The 17,717-nt window shown below is 29.4% G+C and overlaps 1 protein-coding gene and 1 pseudogene across 2 annotated transcripts; one reads left to right on the forward strand and one right to left on the reverse strand.

Annotated features, from left to right (window-relative positions):
* The first annotated feature begins 10,703 nt into the window (after nucleotides 1-10,703).
* On the forward strand, nucleotides 10,704-11,766 carry LOC105851590 (pentatricopeptide repeat-containing protein At2g44880-like; annotated as a pseudogene).
* A 3,308-nt stretch (nucleotides 11,767-15,074) lies between these two features.
* On the reverse strand, nucleotides 15,075-17,179 carry LOC101501127 (myb family transcription factor PHL8-like). Of its 2 annotated transcripts, none has more exons than XM_004490017.4 (6): nucleotides 16,788-17,179; nucleotides 16,620-16,693; nucleotides 16,462-16,519; nucleotides 16,168-16,240; nucleotides 15,990-16,059; nucleotides 15,075-15,888 (listed from the first exon to the last, which is right to left on the reverse strand). In XM_004490017.4, exons 1-6 carry the CDS (start codon nucleotides 16,903-16,905, stop codon nucleotides 15,226-15,228), a joined length of 1,056 nt encoding a protein of 351 aa, XP_004490074.1. In that variant the 5' UTR covers nucleotides 16,906-17,179; the 3' UTR covers nucleotides 15,075-15,225. The 2 variants fall into 2 exon arrangements, with proteins under 2 accessions (XP_004490074.1, XP_004490073.1); XM_004490016.4 differs by having other exon boundaries at nucleotides 16,620-16,696; nucleotides 16,788-17,178.
* Between the last annotated feature and the right edge of the window lie 538 nt (nucleotides 17,180-17,717).

A 17,717-nucleotide genomic window follows, 5' to 3' on the forward strand; every position in this document is an offset into this window, starting at 1 on the left:
TTGCAAGTATGAACAAGAAAAATAAAACTTTGAGAAGCTTATGAACATGTTTCAGTTGTGGAACTTCCATATCTAGTATTGCAATTAGTTAATGCATTTGATTTGTGTGTTAGAGGAAAGGCATGATTTTATTTACTAATGTGGGCTATGATAATTATTAATTATTCTAGCTGGTGACAATATATGATTAAAGTTTCCATCATCAAGTATATTTAGAAAATGCGCATGTTTTTACCAATTATTCGTTGTTCTTTTGTTTGGCGACAACCACTGTCTGTTAAGGGTATGATGTTTTTCTCTAACCTTCAATTTGATAGGTTGTTGTGATTAAAATAGTGTTGATTTTGAAAATCGAGTCTTAACAATTCCACCAAATTAATGGTAGAATTGGAGAATAATATTCTCATTATTATTCAAAAGTATTACTAAAGTATAATCATTATCATCAAACTGTTTAAATAAACTATGATAAAATTGATGAGTTTAATTAACGAGCTAAATAAAAACTATACAAATAATTACACAACATCAAAATATATTTACAATACTCCTTCTTAAGTTGGTGAATAGATATTTATCATTTTCAGTTTGTACGTAAGTTGATTGAATTTATCGGTTGATAAATTATTTGTTAACACATTTGCCAACTAATGCCTAAAAGTAGGGGTGTACATGACCCGATTCGTCCTGCGAATCCGACTTGACCCATAAGCAACGGGTAGAGTCTGAACCGGTCCAAAAAAACAAGATACATAAAAAAGACAGAACAGAGACAAGGTAAAAAATGGACCTGGTTCGAGACACCCTCCGGGTTACCTGTCCCGTTCCAAAATATATTAAGGACAAAGGATTGTTTTTTTTAATTATTATTTTACCTTATTCTACTACATTAACTTAATTTAGGGTTTGAAATTTTTTTCTCCTCCATTGTTCACTTCTTTTCTAATAGACGGTTCTCCTTGTGTTCATGTTGTTTTGTATGTGTTGACTTTCATTGTCTTCTCCAATTATACTACCATAATCTTTCTATGAAGTTATATAGAGATACTACTATATCAATATCATCCAACTTGATTGTTTGTGTCATTTGTGTGTAACTGACGTTTGGTATTAGAAACAAACAATAATACATATCTTAATGTTTGATTATTCATATTATTATTATTATTATTATTATTTTATTTATTTATTTATTTTTGTTGTTGTTGTTGTTGTTATCAATCCACTATTCAACTTCTCTTTGATGAAATATCAATCTATCTTAATGTGTTTTGTTATGTGTTTTGTTCTGTCATGATTATGAGCAAGATTGATTGTCGATTTATTGTCACAAAATAACTTCATAGGACCTTCATATTTTATCTTTAAATCTTCTGGCACAAGTTTCATCCATAACAGCTCAAAATTCTGCTTCGACGCTTGATCGAGCAACTACGCTTTGTTTCTTACTCATATAAAAAAATGTTGGGGATTCCAGGGAAACATGTCAGTAATAATGAACTAAATGTTCGATGACTCACAAAGGACCTTGATACTACATTTCAACCCAAAACCTTAAGGCATTAGGTAAATGGATCACCATTCAATGTGAGACTTAACCTCTCACACTTGAACCCAACATCAAGTGTGAGTCTCCCACATCCTATACTTGCATTGCCGTTATTATCAATGGGATTCGTCTCCTAACTACATCGTCAAAAAGAGTTTTGATACAAGAATCCAACACTAGGATCCCCTCTCGATCTCCCAACAAGCCAAACCACAACTTTGATACCACTTATTGGGGAGTCCGGGAGAGCGCAAGAACAACAACAAACTAAATGTTCAAGGACCTGCAATAGACTTTGACACCACATCTCAACCTAAAACCTTAAGGCATTAAGTATATGAGTCACCACTCAATGTGAGACTTAACCACTCACATTTGAACCCAACAATTATTGTTATGTTTGATTGAAATTGAATATTTGTAAAGTCCCACATTGCTTGGAAATTTAAAGAAGAAAGAACTCAAGGCTATATATATATATAATATATGACTCTAGTTCTTCATTACAAATTGCACTAGATGAAAACACTTTAAGTTTGTATCTAATTCTTTTCTTTTCACTTATACTTTTGTGTTAAAGTGTTTTGAGATGTAGTTCAAATATTAGTTTTGGAGAGTGGTGTATTGGGGGTCATGACGAGTTTGAGAAAAGTCTATGTGTTGTAACAATTTTCACATAATGTTATTCTCTGGTTGTTATTAGACAACAATTGTGATTTTTTCTCTGGATTTGGAGTTTTCACGTTATTTTCTTGTGTTTTGATTGTTATATAATTTATCTGTTTGTTTATTTTCCCAATCGAAACAAAGTCCCTACATAGAAAGGTACAATAGCCTGAAGTAGATCTTCTATCACTCACAAAACCTAGATAATCAACATCAATGTAAACCTCCAAAGTTTAAACAAAAGTCATCTCCTTGAAGTGGCTTTGAGATATTGTATAACATGGTCTACAACATGCAAGTGTCTCACCCTTGGATCATGCATAAATGACTAAACACACTTACTTCATATGCTAAATTCAACCTAGTATGTGCCAAGTAAATCAAATTTTTCATTAATCTATGAAACTAACCCTTGTCAACTTTTGCCCTTTCCTCCTGAAGGCTTATCCTATGATTTTGTTCAATTAGAACACTTGCAAGTTTTCATCCAAGTTTTTGCATAAGATGATGCACATACTTCCCTTGAGAGATAAAATTTCCTTACTTTGAGTAGGCTACTTCAATTCCTAAGAATTACTTGAGTTGCCTAAGGTCATTCATCTCAAACGCTACTCATAATTTATCTTTGAGCAGTTGTCTCTTAGTCAAATAATCTCTTGTAACAATAATATTATTAACATAAACAAGAAGTACAATTAGTTTTTCTCCTTGTGAATGTTTGAAGTACGTACGGTCATCAATAAAGGAGACAAACCATCATGAATCAGAAATATTAGAAACATAAGCAAGTCCCCATACATTATAATGGATAAGATCAAATGGTTCAACCTTTTTAGTAAAAAACGAAGGAAAAGTAATTAGATGGTGCTTAGAAAATTGACATATGTCATAGTTAAAAGACTCAACAAATTGTTTTGAAAACAAAGATGGAAAGATACACTTCATCAATGAAAAAGGAGGATGACCAATTCGCCTATGCTGGAGCCATATTTGGGAGGCAGAAGAATGAGACTCTGATTGAGACTGAAGTGGAGAAAACAACACCTTATGGCCAATTTGTGCATCAGAAAAATAGTGTAGCCATTTTTGTTCCTTAACAATTCCAATCATCTTCTCTGTTGCAAAATCTTGAAAGGTACAATGAGAATGAAAAATGATTGTTGCACAATTATTATCCTCTATAAACTTACGAATAAAGATAAGGTTATTCGAAAGAATGAGAACATGAAGCACATCTTTCAATTTAAAAGATTGAAGGTCAATGTCTCCACAACCATCAACGCGAGTATGAGAATCATATGCAACATTAATATAAGTAATGCCAGAGGAGAAGTACACTTCAAAATCGATTGAGAATCAAATGTCATTTGATGATTGGCACCAGAATCAAGAATCCAACTACTCCTATAGGCTCGATTTTTCGTTGTGATTCCGATGGGATGGGTGGTGAGGCTCAATGCACGATGGAAAGATAAATCCCTTTTGAAACAAAACGTGGTAGGAAAAACTTTCAAACCGATCGAGTAAGGTTCTTGTACGGACTCAAACCAGCCAAAGAACGAAAAACAAATAGCAATCAAGACGATTTTAGAAATACTCCAAAAATGGGAACTCGTAAAATTGGAGAATAATTTTTTTGAATATTATTTCAAAAGTATAACTAGTGTACAACCATTAAATTATTTAAATAGACTATGATAAACTTAATGAGCCTAATTAACAGGCAAAATAAAAAATGTACACATAATTATACAATATCAAAAATATATTTACAACATTAATATAAGCTATATGGTTTTAATGTTCAAAGTTTTTCACTTTCTTGGTTAGTTCATGGAGACTTTTATTGGATAAAAATAAAGTGAAAATCATTACAAAGTATGTGCCATGCTCAACGTTCTAATGGATTAGCCTTACGCAGGTGAGAATTGATTTGCAATGGAATGATGATTTGGGTACAAAATCATTCACATTTTAGGTTGGGCCTTGAGAAATGAAAAGGATAATTTTTTTTAAGGAATTTAAAAAGATATATTTTAGGTAAATTTTTCTGTAATTTAAAGTTGTATTGGATATGATAGTTTTAAAATAAATTTAATTTTAAATATTTTGTAATTAATAAAACCCTTGATTACGAAATGTTTAATTATATATTTTTTTTGTCAAATAAATATTTAACTATATTCTTTTTAATCTCAAATATAAGTAATTTAAGTCAATAAAAAGTGATAATAACATATCAATTTTTATTGACCTAAAATTATTAATATTTAAGATCACAAAAAGTATTATTAAAGTATACCAACGACAACAAATACCGTTAACAATTAACAAATAAAAATCAGTGATTACATGAGGCATAATTAGAAGTAAGATTTTTGTAAACTAAAATAAGAATAAGCTAGATGATAATTCGCGTGTTCCGCAGATATATCTTTATTTATTTAATTTAAATAGTTTTAAAAAGAAATTAATATGAAGTTTTATGTTTCAATTGTCTAATGATCCACAATTTAATAGTTAGGCTAAATTGCATTCATAGTCCTTTATCTTTTGTTTTTCTTTCCGATTTGGTCCTTTATTCTTTATTTGATGTTGTTAGAGATGAAAATATGAGTTTATTTAAAGATTTAAGTTATGAATTTAATGAAATTTGCATTATATTGAGGATGACAATTAATTTTATGGGTTTGTTTGAAATTTTTTATGAATTTTTGCAAAAAAAAAGAGACAACATTGTTGACATTTTAAAATATAAAAGATCAAATTATCACTTAAACTTAAAATAAATGACCAAATCGAAAAAAAAACAATTAAAATAAAAGACTAAATCGGAAAAAAAAAATTAAAATAAAGGACTAAATCGAAAAAAAAACAATTAAAACAAAGGACCAAATCGAAAAAAAAATTATTAAAATAAAGGACCAAATCGGAAAAAAAAATTAAAATAAAAGACTAAAACGTTAACTGAAATTAAGTTAACGGACCACATATATAATTTAACCTAGTAGTTATATCAATAATATATATACAATTGTACCAATGTAATTTATAGAAGAGAAGTATCGTTCTTAGACGAATGACTTGAATAAATAAAATAACGTATTAATATTGAGATGGATAGATATGCCAAATGTTGAAGTAATGTATTTGATAATTGAAATTAAGAGATAGACTCAATTGATATACAATTGAGTTATAAAATGTAGGTTTAAATATATTTTTGGTCCCTGTAAATATAAACTTTTTTTTTTTTATTTTGGTCCTCGTAAATTTTGTTTTTTTGGTTTACATCTTGTAATATAAAAAAAAAATTATTTTTGATCATTAACGTTTAGTGGATGTTACAAAAACATTAATTGACAAAGGGAAACAATTTTTGGTCCTTGTAAATATAATAGTTTTCAATTTCAGTCCCTGAAAAATATTTTTTTGAATTTCATCCCTGCAATATTAAATTTTTTTATTTTTTGTCCTTAACGTCACTAATAAAATGTAATAATTTGTATAGTTATTTTTATAAGATACTTTCAAAAATTTATAGTTAATTAAAGACTAAAATTTATAAGTCACTAATAGTTTTTTATTCATCAGAGACGTTAAAGGATAAAAAATATAATTTTTGAATATTGCAGGGATGAAATTCAAAAAAATATTTTTAGGGACTAAAACTGAAAACTGTTATATTTACAGGGACAAACTATTTTCCTTTATCAATTAACGTTTTTGTAACGTCAACTTAACGTTAAGAATCAAAAATAAATTATTATTTTTTTATATTACAAGGATATAAACCAAAAAAAATAATATTACAAGGACCAAAATAAAAAAATATTATATTTACAGGGACCTAAAACATATTTAAACTTAAAATGTATTACTTTATTGAGTAAACTAAAAATGATTAATCAATTTCATTACACCCCGATTGTTTTTCTGTTGGTTTATTCTTTTTGATTCTCCTTTTAAGGTATGTAGAAGGAAGAGCTCTTCGTCAGATGATGTAATATGCTCAACCACAACCTTTTTTTTTTTTTTTGTAATTGTTGTCTTAATTGTATCTTCATCTAATGATGACATGTGAATGTTTTTATTGCTCTGTTGTACCTTGATTTTTAGTTTGGATAATGAGTTGTCATCTTTCTCCATATCATTATCCTCATTTCTATACTTCACTTCTTCATGTATTTTATATTTTTATTTTATATTCCCTTAGTCATTTGAGTTAGACTTTGTCGGTTGCGGTGACTTGGATTCCTAGCTATTCTCATCTCCATTATTCTAGTCTCAATATTTTTGTAGGCTTGTCAACAACATAAATTTACTTTTCATGTCCAACAACATGCAGTGTTCCAATGATGTCTGCAATCCAAAAAATAGTTAGTAACAAATGATGTTTCTTTGACAGTTTAGAAGTTGAATTTTATATTGAAATAATTATGACCTGTTAGATTTACTTGATCTCTCAATCTTTGTGCTAGTGATTTGAAGGAAGTAAACTCAAAGTAATGGTTTTCAATGGTAATTTTTGGGTCTTGGATTTTGGTTACAATAGTTGTTGTAAAAAACGATGTCTTATTTGTTCTTATGATAGGTATGTAAGAATGTCGGTGATATTTTTAAATTCATTATGTTGTATATACCACCTTCTTGTATACTATTTTTGTAATTTGAGTGAAGTTATTTCTTGATTGTTGCATGCAAAGGTGTTTCCTATGAGTTAAAGTCAAATAATTTTAGAGTTGATCATTAAAAAAGATTTAAATATATTTGATTTTCAATAAAATAAAATATGAAAACGAATTTGATATATATATATATATATATATATATATATATATATATATATGAAATTGAATGCAAATAACAATTTTCAATCATTGTGATTGTATACCTTTTCATCCAACAAAACTATGTCTAAAGAGATTGATTCATCATCACTTTGTATGGTGTAGACAATACACATGTGAACAACTCGAACTTTGATACTCCAATTATCGTGCTGATCATTAATATGTTCAAGAAAAGTATAGTTCATCGTGAATTTGTTTTGCAAAGTTTATATTGATCATTAATATGTTCAAGAAAAGTATAGTTCATTTGAATTTGTTTTGCAAAGTTTGTATTTCAGAGATGTGAAGTTGTTTGGTCTCTAAAGCGAGTGAGAGAACAAAAAATATTTGTATTTGATTTTCTACTTTGAATATTGGTAAATATATATATAATATATAAATATTTAGAAATGATGGACAAAGTCATGTCCCTTTGAATTTTGATCAGTTTTATTTTAATGAAATTAATTAAATTAAATTTTTTGTTATATAGTGTTGATTGACACGAAGTTAAAGTAATTCATTTGCAATTATTTGTATTTGATGTATACTTATAATTGTTTGACAATTAATATTTTGTAACCAAATTGTTATAAATTTTGGATTTTGATTTTGAAATTAAAATGTTAATGATTATGATTACTCTATTAATATTAATAATAGTTTGAATGTTTGTAAATTAAAATTTTAATATATCCGATTTAAAATAAAAAAAAATTCACAATTACCACAAAGATCGATTATTAAAATGAGAGAGAACAAAAAATATTTATATTTTATTTTCTACTTTGAATATTGGTAAATATATATATAGTATATAAATATTTAGAAATGATGGACAAAGTAAGGTCTCTTTGAATGGTCAGTTTTATTTTACTGGAATTAATTAAATTTAATTTGTTGTTTTATAGTGTTAATTGACATGAAATTAAAGTAATTCATTTGCAATTATTTGTATTTGATTTATACTTATAATTGTTTGACAATTAATATTTTGTAACCGAATTGTTATAAATTTTGGATTTCGGTTTTGAAATCAAAATGTTAATGAATATGATTACTCTATTAATATTTAAAATAGTTTGAATTCTATTAATATTAAAAATAGTTTGAGTGTTTGTAAATTAAAATTCTAATATATCCGATTTAAAATAAAAAATTTCACAATTCCCACAAAAATTGTTAATTAAAATGATCGAACTCATTAACTTTAACATTTGAAATTTGAAAATTTTCCACAATATATGCAGATTTGTCTTCGTGAAATTTAAAATGATCGAAGCCAATAACTTTTTGAAATTTAAAATGATCAAATTTTTCTTTTTTTGTTCATATTTTAATTATTTCTCAATTCAATGGCACATATTTTTAAACGTGATTAAAATTTACTTGAGTCAAAATTTTTCTTATCATCTATCTGATAAGAAGAAGTGAAATGAATATTGAGAAAGTAAGAACACTCCAATCAAAATTGAGGAGTAGAGTGATGCATCTCCCTCCTCCATCCTAGTGAAAGGATTTGCGGAAAAAATTAGTGTCTTCTAGTCAATTGTTGTTGTGCTTCCCCCAATTGAACTTATTTGAAGCTTCGACTTCAACTTCTAAGCTACTCAAAATATACTACATTGAAGTAAAACTAAGAATATGAAACATATAAAGCAAAATGACACTTAAAAACAACTAAAGAAGAAAAATAGTTCAGAAGGGTGAGGGAAAAAATATTGATGTATAAATAATCCTTGTCATAGCATTGAATCACTATGAGTCATTGATTTCAAAGATTTATAAAACAAAATTAAATTTACGACGGATAAAATCTAAGAAACAACAAAATCAGAAATGGACAAATATAATGAAGTTTTTTGTTGCAACGATCAAACCTATACCTCTCTGGGGTATCTTGGGATCAAAGTATATTTGGAGTAGAGTCGGTGATTTCAAAGAGTTACGGCAGAGGGATGTCGAAGAAGATGATTTCGCATAAGATGATTTTGCGAGGATGACGAAGTAGAAACGAGCATTGATTGAGGCATAAACAAGAGAGAAGAAGAAACTGTTGGAGGAGGCCATTAAAAAACATTAGGTATTATAGCTATTAAAAGAGAAAAAAATTATTTAGAAACTAAGTAGAGGAAAATGAAGTGAAACATAAAAACACAAGAGAACTTTCTAACAGAGGTATACACATCAGCTTTTTTGCTGAGGTGAAATATATTTGCACTTATGGAAGAAATTACTATGAGATGACATAAAGGTTGTTTAAAATATATATAATAGATGTGTAATGGTAATAAATGAAAATGACAGTGTTCATAGAAAGACAACCTGCTCTTAATGAATCAGGGGTTGATCCATATTTGATCAATCCACATCCCTAATTAGCTTGGCCATCTACAGCTCTGTTGGCTTCCCTGTACATTTAATGAATACGCACACTCCAATCCACCAAGCTCCGACCTCAACACTCCCAATAGAATGACCTTGCAATGTATTAACAACCACCAAGGAATCTAAATGCAATTAGTTAGTTACCACATATTTTGGGTTAGTTATAGATATTAGTGGTCACTAACCACATATGCTCTATATATTTATGATGTGTATGACTTTTATCCCTCACATCCCATGATTCTTAACCTCCCAAATAATAGTTAAAACGTAATTTATCAACAATAAGTTTGGTATCAACATAAAATATTATTTTTACGGCTTCCAAACCCCAAGAACAAAGCAAAACATAATAAAATCACAAAATTAAAAAGATAAAGGAAAAGAACGAGATTTTTGTACTCGTTCCTATATTCATCTTTGCTATGTACACTACACACAATCATAATTCAATATAAATGAGAGCTTTTTCCTTTTATTTGCAACTTGAACGTTTACAAATATCTCTTGGCAATTGATTTACAATGCTTGAACAATGCAACCCCTTCTTCTTTAAGGCTTTGTTTGAGAGTTTGGGAAAGAAGGGAAGAGATGGTTTTGAAAAAAAGGAAAGAAGAAATGGAAGGAATAGAGAATTTTGGGAGAAAAGAGTTTTGATGAGTTTGTTTTTGTTTATAATACAAATTTCTCTTATTTTGGGAGAATTCAAAAATTGTATTGGAGGACTTAAACAAATTCTTCATATAATTTTCAAGTTGTTATTGTTAGATAATATTATTATATATTAGTAGTAAGGGTGTTTTAAACAATTCTATTCTTTTATATATATATACTCATTGTAACCCTATTAACTTTAGTTTTGGTTCATTCTATGTTATGAAACCCTAGAGTGGTTGTTTCTCTTCTTCCTCTTTCTTCCTCTTTTCATTGTTAACATGTATCAGAGCTTTGGTTGATTTTGGGATCTACCGTAGAGAGAGAGACTATTTTGATAGGAAAGACAACCACCAAAGAGAAAAGAGAAGAGTAACCATATTCCCGATTTTGTTAAATCAGTCTCAGAAAAACATTGATTGCACATTCGTTAACCGTTGGACCGGACTGATTTTTGGACAGCGGGTTCGCAACATTTAGGTCTTCGTCTTCAACGGTCGGATCGGCGAAATGACGTCTGGAGAGGGAGAAACCGTGCTCGCACAACACCAGGTTATCCCTAATTTATTTTGTCTTAGTGATTGTGTTTGTCGTATTTTCCTGTCATTATCTATATGGCTTTGAGAGAAGGTTTGGAGGTTCATTGTGTTTTTTTGAAAGATGGGTTTTGTGTTGATTTGTATGTTGGGATTTCTTTGGTTGATATGTATGTGAAGTTTGGTTTTTTTGGGTAGTGCTAGGAAGGTATTTGATGAAATGTTTGTGAGAAGTTTGGTTTCTTGGATTGCTGTTATTGTTGGGTATGCTAGGTGTGGGGATATGAGTGAGGCCAGGAAGCTTTTTGATGTTATTCCTGATGGAGATATTGCTGCTTTTAATGTTATGATTGATGGGTATGTGAAAATGGGGTGTATGGATTTGGCGAGGGATTTGTTTGATAAGATGAAGGATAAGAATGTTATTTCTTGGACTAGTATGGTTCATGGTTATTGTGAGGATGGTGATGTTGTGGCGGCTAGGTTTATGTTTGATTGTATGCCTGTCAAGAATGTGCTTAGTTGGAATGCGATGATTAGGGGATATTGTGAGAATAGACGACCGCACGATGCGTTGAAGTTGTTTGGCGAAATGAGGGGAAGTTTGGATGTGGAAATGAATAAAGTGACGGTTGTGAGTGTTCTTCCTGCTGTTGCTGATTTGAGTTCTTTGGATTTGGGTGTTTGGATTCATGGGTTTGTGCAAAGGAACCGACTTGATGAAGATGTTCATGTGTGTAATGCTTTGGTTGATATGAATGCAAAATATGGGGAAATTGGAAAAACTAAATTGCTTTTTGAGGAGATGAATGAAAAAGATACATCGTCATGGAATGCTTTGATAAATGGTTATGGTGTCAATGGTTGTGCGAAGGAAGCGTTAGAAGTATTTGCAACAATATTACGGGAAGGATTTGAACCGAATGAGATAACAATGACTAGTGTGTTATCTGCTTGCAACCATTGTGGTTTGGTAGAGGAAGGAAGAAGATGCTTCAAATAAATGGAGAGATTTGGAATTGTGCCTCAGATTGAGCATTATGGTTGTATGATTGACCTTTTAGGAAGGGTTGGATACTGGGATGAGGCTAAAAATTTGATCTTTTGTGTTGTCGCTCTGTCTGTTGCTTCTTCTGTTTGATTGCTAATCTCTCTAGTGATTTGCTTTGTTGCTTCTCTCTTTGTTTAGTTTGGTTTGTTTTAGGAAAGGCTGGATACTTGGATGAGGCTGAAAATTTGATCTTCTGTGTTGTCGCTCTGTCTGTTGCTTCTTCTGTTTGATTGCTACTCTCTCTAGTGATTTGCTTTGTTGCTTCTCTCCATATTGATTGCTCTATTTGTTTGCTCTTCTCTCATGTGGTTCATCTATTTGATTGTTTCTCTCTTTGTTTAGTTTGGTTTGATATGATTTAGTTTTGTTTGGTTCTATTTGGTTTAGTTTGTTTGGATTTGGTTTCGTGGTGCTACTTCTTTGGTTGTTCCTATCTGTTGATTTTGATATGGTTGTTTCGTGGTGCTACTTTTTTGGTTGTTCCTATCTGTTGATTTTGATATGGTTGTTGCTCCTTGGTTTGTTTGGATTTGGTTTCGTGGTGCTACTTCTTTGGTTGTTCCTATCTGTTGATTTTGATATGGTTGTTGCTCCTTTTTATGTTTGATTTTTTGTTGGCTTGGTTCTTCTCTTTGATTGTTGCTTCTTCTTTGGTGACATCCTTCTTGTCCCCCCGGTTGTCCAACCACCTCCTGCGATTGTTGATCCTCCTCGTTACCTCTCTCGTCAACTTTGTCTGAGCCTTCTTCCAATAAAGAGTATGTTCTTGATCCTCTTTGGCAGCAGGCTATGACAGAAGAACTATATGCATTGCCCAAAACCAATACTTGGAATTAGTACCTCTTCCTCCTGGAAAACGTGCTATTGGGTCTCGTTGGGTATACAAGATCAAAACTCGTCATCATCTTCAGCATGGAACCATTACTCTACCGTTTGTCTCGTCTTCTTTACAGATTGCTGATTTGTTCGCAAAGATGCATTCCATTAAACGTTTTCGTTTTTTAGTTGACAAACTCTCGATGCTCCATGTTAATGCATCGTGAGTTTGAGGGGAGATGTTAGATAATATTATTATATATTAGTAGTAAGGGTATTTTAGACAATTCTATTCTTTTATATATATACTCATTGTAATTTGTAACCCTATTAACTTTAGTTTTGGTTCATTCTATGTTATGAAACCCTAGAGTGGTTGTTTCTCTTCTTCCTCTTTCTTCCTCTTTTCATTGTTAACAGTTATAATAAGTACTCTATAAATTAAAAATATATAAATTATAAACATTCTCTTACCATTCTCTACAAAATCACAATCTTTAAAAAATGTATTTTTTCTTTATTTTTCTATTTTCTCCTCCCTCAAAAGCTCTTCTTTTTCCTCCCCTCCAAACTCTTAAACAAAGCCTAAACGTTCAAGAATCACATTTTTGGAACAATCCTCACAAAATCTAAATCAACACTTTCAAATCGAAGACACTCATTCAATCTTAAAAGCCTCTAATACCCTTGAATAACCTCTTTTTTTAATCCTATCAATATCAATTGAATCATCAATTGCTCACAACTAGAACAATCATTCCAAGAAAACATTTTATTTAAAGTGATGGAACCAAATGATATTTATAGGACATGAGAAATTTAATTATGAAAATACAAATCAAGACAATTGACAAAATTGATTTTCAACTGAAAAAATTGATATTTAAAATTTGTGTAAGTTGATTCACATGATGCGTAAGTTGATTTATAAGTAACTTATAAACCAAGATTTCATATTGAGCACGAGTCGAATTATATATGTATTGGTTGATTTGTTCCAGTCACAGAATTTCCATAAGTCGGTTCTTATATCAGGTTAATTGACTCATGTTGTGTCAATTTCTTGAACCAAATTCAAAATACGTGTAAGTTGATTCATACATATCATGAGTGGATTCATGATTTCAAAATCAACTTAAAATAAGTTTTCCATATATTGACTTTAAAAAATATCCTAAAATACATTTAAAATTATGCAAGATAAAATGGGATTTTTTACCATTATATCCCTTTTTTAAAAAACCAAAATACCATACTCTCAGTTTTATATAACAAATTGTCCTACTTTTTGGGTCCGGTAGGAGGTCGCTGGCTCAGAGTGCGCCGGGGATGCGACCTCCCAAAAAGGTTTTTAATTTTTGTTTTGCTTGTTTTAATTAGGATTTAGTTGGTAATATATTAATAAATAATTAAGTTAATAAATAATTATATTAAATAATACATGAATAAATAATAATAATAATAATAATAATTATTAATTATTATTATTTATTAATGTATTATTATTATTTATTAATGTATTATTTAATATAATTATTTATTAATATATTATCAACTAAATCCCAATTAAAACGAGCAAAAAGAAATTAAAAACTCTTTTGGGAGGTCGCATCCCAGCCAGCGACCTTTCCTATTGGACTAAAAAAGTAGGGTAATTTGATATATAAAACTGAGAGTGGGATATTTTGATTTATAAAAAAAAGATATAATAGTAAAAAATTCAATAAAATGATGTTTTTTTAAATGAATCAAAACCTTTAATCAATATTAAAAATTAAGAGATCAACAAAAACACACAATTATTTAAACTAAGGAGATTTTCCTTCTTACCGAGAAACTATCAAATTGCTAAGTGTAAAAACTAAAATGGTAGATACAAGTAATTTTTGTAGAAAAGAGAGGAACATAACCTAAATTTACTAATTGAATTATGGATTTTCTCTTGAACACTGAGACCTATAAATTAATAAATTAAAGTTTGACATGATCAAATATTTTTCAAATGGACAATGGTTGTAATCATTATTCATTCTTATTTTGTTGCCGACAACTGATTTATTTAGGTCGTAGGTTTGTTTCTTCCCATAAGATGGCTGTAGGTTTATCTAATTCAAACCAAAATAACTTTTCATAACATTGTCAACTAATGTGCCTAACCCAACAATCTTGGTGTAGGGCCTTAAGATTTAAGAATAATAATAATTAAGCTAGTGGGTACCCCTTACCAAATTGTTCCAACATAACTTTGTTACTCTATGGCCAAATTTCAGCACCAAGACATGGGAATAAGAAAGTGAAGGTGGAAGAGTAGTTAATGCCACCATGTAATATACTCTCTTTTTTTCTTTTTGTGTCAATTTTTAAGAATTTTTTTATTTATTTGTCATTTTAAAAGATAAAAATAGTTATACTTATTATTTTGTCAAAATTATCTTCAACTGTTATTTATTGTAGACAGAAAAATAAATGGAATGTGATAATAAATAATTAAAATTATTATTCAAAAAAACAAATAATTTCATCAAAAGCAACAAAAGTTATTGACTTTTTTGATATATGTATAAATAATCTTAAAATGACAATTAAAAAAGAAAATACGAATTACTTATATTATAGAATCAAATATTCTTTCTTTTCATCGTAATAAGATAAGAAATACATATTATATAAACGTATTTCTTTTCTTATAAAGATATATTATGATGCATACTTTCATATAATTGAAACTAAAAATTATAAACCATCTTCATGGTTCCCATAAATTAAACTGCAATTTAAGTCTAACAATATTTTTGAACTGGTTGAGTCCATCTCATTCTCACATTGCCTATTCAAGTCAAACATTTTTGACAACTTTTCTTTCTTCATCTTGTTGCCACATCTTTTCTTGTATGAACATTGCTCAATATAGTTACCATCAGATTCAGTTGCTGCATTTCTCTTTCTCTCGTTAGTTTCATTACTCAAATTATCAGATACAGATACAGACTCAGATACTAGACACGACACTGATTTCTCTTCTGATTGCATCGTCATTAGTGGCAATTCAAGTGAAATAGTACTTGAATTAGTCAAACCTTCTATTGAATGTTTCTCTTCTTTTCTCTTTGAGCTTTCACAAGATATCAAAGAACTTTCCAATGAACAAATAGTTCCTCTGTCCATTTTTCTCTCCTCACTGTTCAAACTCAATTTTCCATTTTCTATTACTTCTGAAATTGGAGAATTTGGACAAGCATTGTTGATCATAATAACCAATTGAGAAAGTTCAGATTTTTTTAGTTTTATACCAATTGAAGAAGAATTGTATGTCGAAAGCGCTTCGTGCGCCTTCGATAGTACTGATTGTAAATACTTTCCTTGCGCTTCAATTCGAAGCTGCAAATGTTTCTGCACCTGAAAGCATAATTCAATTGATTAACATGTCATAATGCATCATTTAGAATTAATTCAAATTGAAACAAATTTTAATCATGACATTAAATCATTTATATTACCTCAATTTGTTCATAAAGTTTTTTCTCTACTTCCATTTGCATTTCTAGAGCATCAGCTATATGCATGTTTCTGTCATACATAAAAACTTTGAAAATAAAATATCTATGCAATAATACCATTTCCATCTAAGACTTTTTTTATTCCTAAAAAAATATTTGAAAAATCTCTAATTATTACTCATTGATTTGATTCTCCCCAAGACTGATTTCTCTGCTGCAATGGCCATCAAAGCTCTTTGTTTCTGTGTAATCTACATCACAAGAAGCATCAATGTTATGCAAAATGAGAAAACTATTGATCATGGTTTTAAACTGCAGTCTGCAATCGCAATATAGTAGATTTTGAGGTCTCATGAACGACGTCACAATCACTATTTAGACCGAATCAATCACATTTTTCTGCATTTTACTATAATATAAAGTTTCACAGTGAATCCACAGCTGCAATTTAAAAGGAGAATCTACAAGTTACCTTCTTGTTTGTTGTCAGAGTATTTTTCTAGCTGTTGGCTTTTCCCAAGTCTATATTTCTATTTTCAGAAACATGAAAAAGTCACAAAATTTCTTATATCCAGTAATAAACAAAAGAATTAATTATAGTATAATTACAAAAGGGGAATGAATAAATGCCTGTAAATGGCTCTTGAGATGGTACAAAGTAAGTCCTGGAATTCCCATCAATCTCATAAGACTCTTTGGTGTTGCTTCTGTCACATAAAAAGTATGAATAATAAATATATCACCTAATTTAGTATATGATATAAAGTGTAAAAATAATAATATCAAAATAATACTTACTTTCTGCACCTCCAAGTTGATTAGTTGCTTCAATGAATCTTTGGTGAAGATCATGAGTCCATTTGAGTCTTGGCTTGGCATTACTGGATAGAACAAAATGCTTACTTTGATTCTTCATTTTTTGGATGAAAGATAAATAACTAATTTGATTTTTTTTTTATGTGCATCAATATATGGAAGGTATAGTTGTTTTTATAAGTTAGGAGTTTTGTGTTGTTCTATGATTTCACTTCATATCAGGAAACATATAAGTGGGGATATGTTGGGGGAATATATACCATGAGCCATTTCATTTCAACTTTTCAATTTTTTTTTTTAAATTTATAAAAAAATCCCTCTACTCTTTTTTTTGACTTAAATGGGGTGCAGAGAATCTATATGATGCAGCAATAACAAAAGAAAGAAAAATAGCACAATTTTGGGTCTTAAAAGGAGAGAAAAAAAGGAAAGTGTGTAGTTTGTTTTTATCTTCTTGTTTTCCCACTTTCTCTATGTGTAGGTTGATTCCATAATCAAATTAGGTTGGTCCACCATAATGAATAATAGGCTACAACTTTCTTGGTGTCTTGAGAAGCATTTAGGGGAAAATAATTATGGAAATTATGTTATTTATAGAAAATAAATATATTTGATCTATATTTTTAGATAAAATGCATTTGTTTTTTTATCAATTTTTATTTATATTTTGTAACAGAAAAAATATGTATTTATTTATCATGTCACAAAACATCAACTACACTGAATTAAAATTGTAATTTTTATATTACCGTGTTTTGGAAGAAAAAAAAAATACCGTAAAACTAAACATAATCTAGTTGAAGAGTTGAGGGAGCACTTAGAACAACAATACACTAATCACTAATGTCATCAAAACATCAAGATAAACATGTTCACTCAAAAATTTTAAGTATTGAATGAATGAGTCACATT

This window comes from Cicer arietinum, chromosome 2 (genome assembly GCF_000331145.2).
Source record: "Cicer arietinum cultivar CDC Frontier isolate Library 1 chromosome 2, Cicar.CDCFrontier_v2.0, whole genome shotgun sequence".
NCBI classification, from domain to species: Eukaryota; Viridiplantae; Streptophyta; class Magnoliopsida; order Fabales; family Fabaceae; genus Cicer; species Cicer arietinum.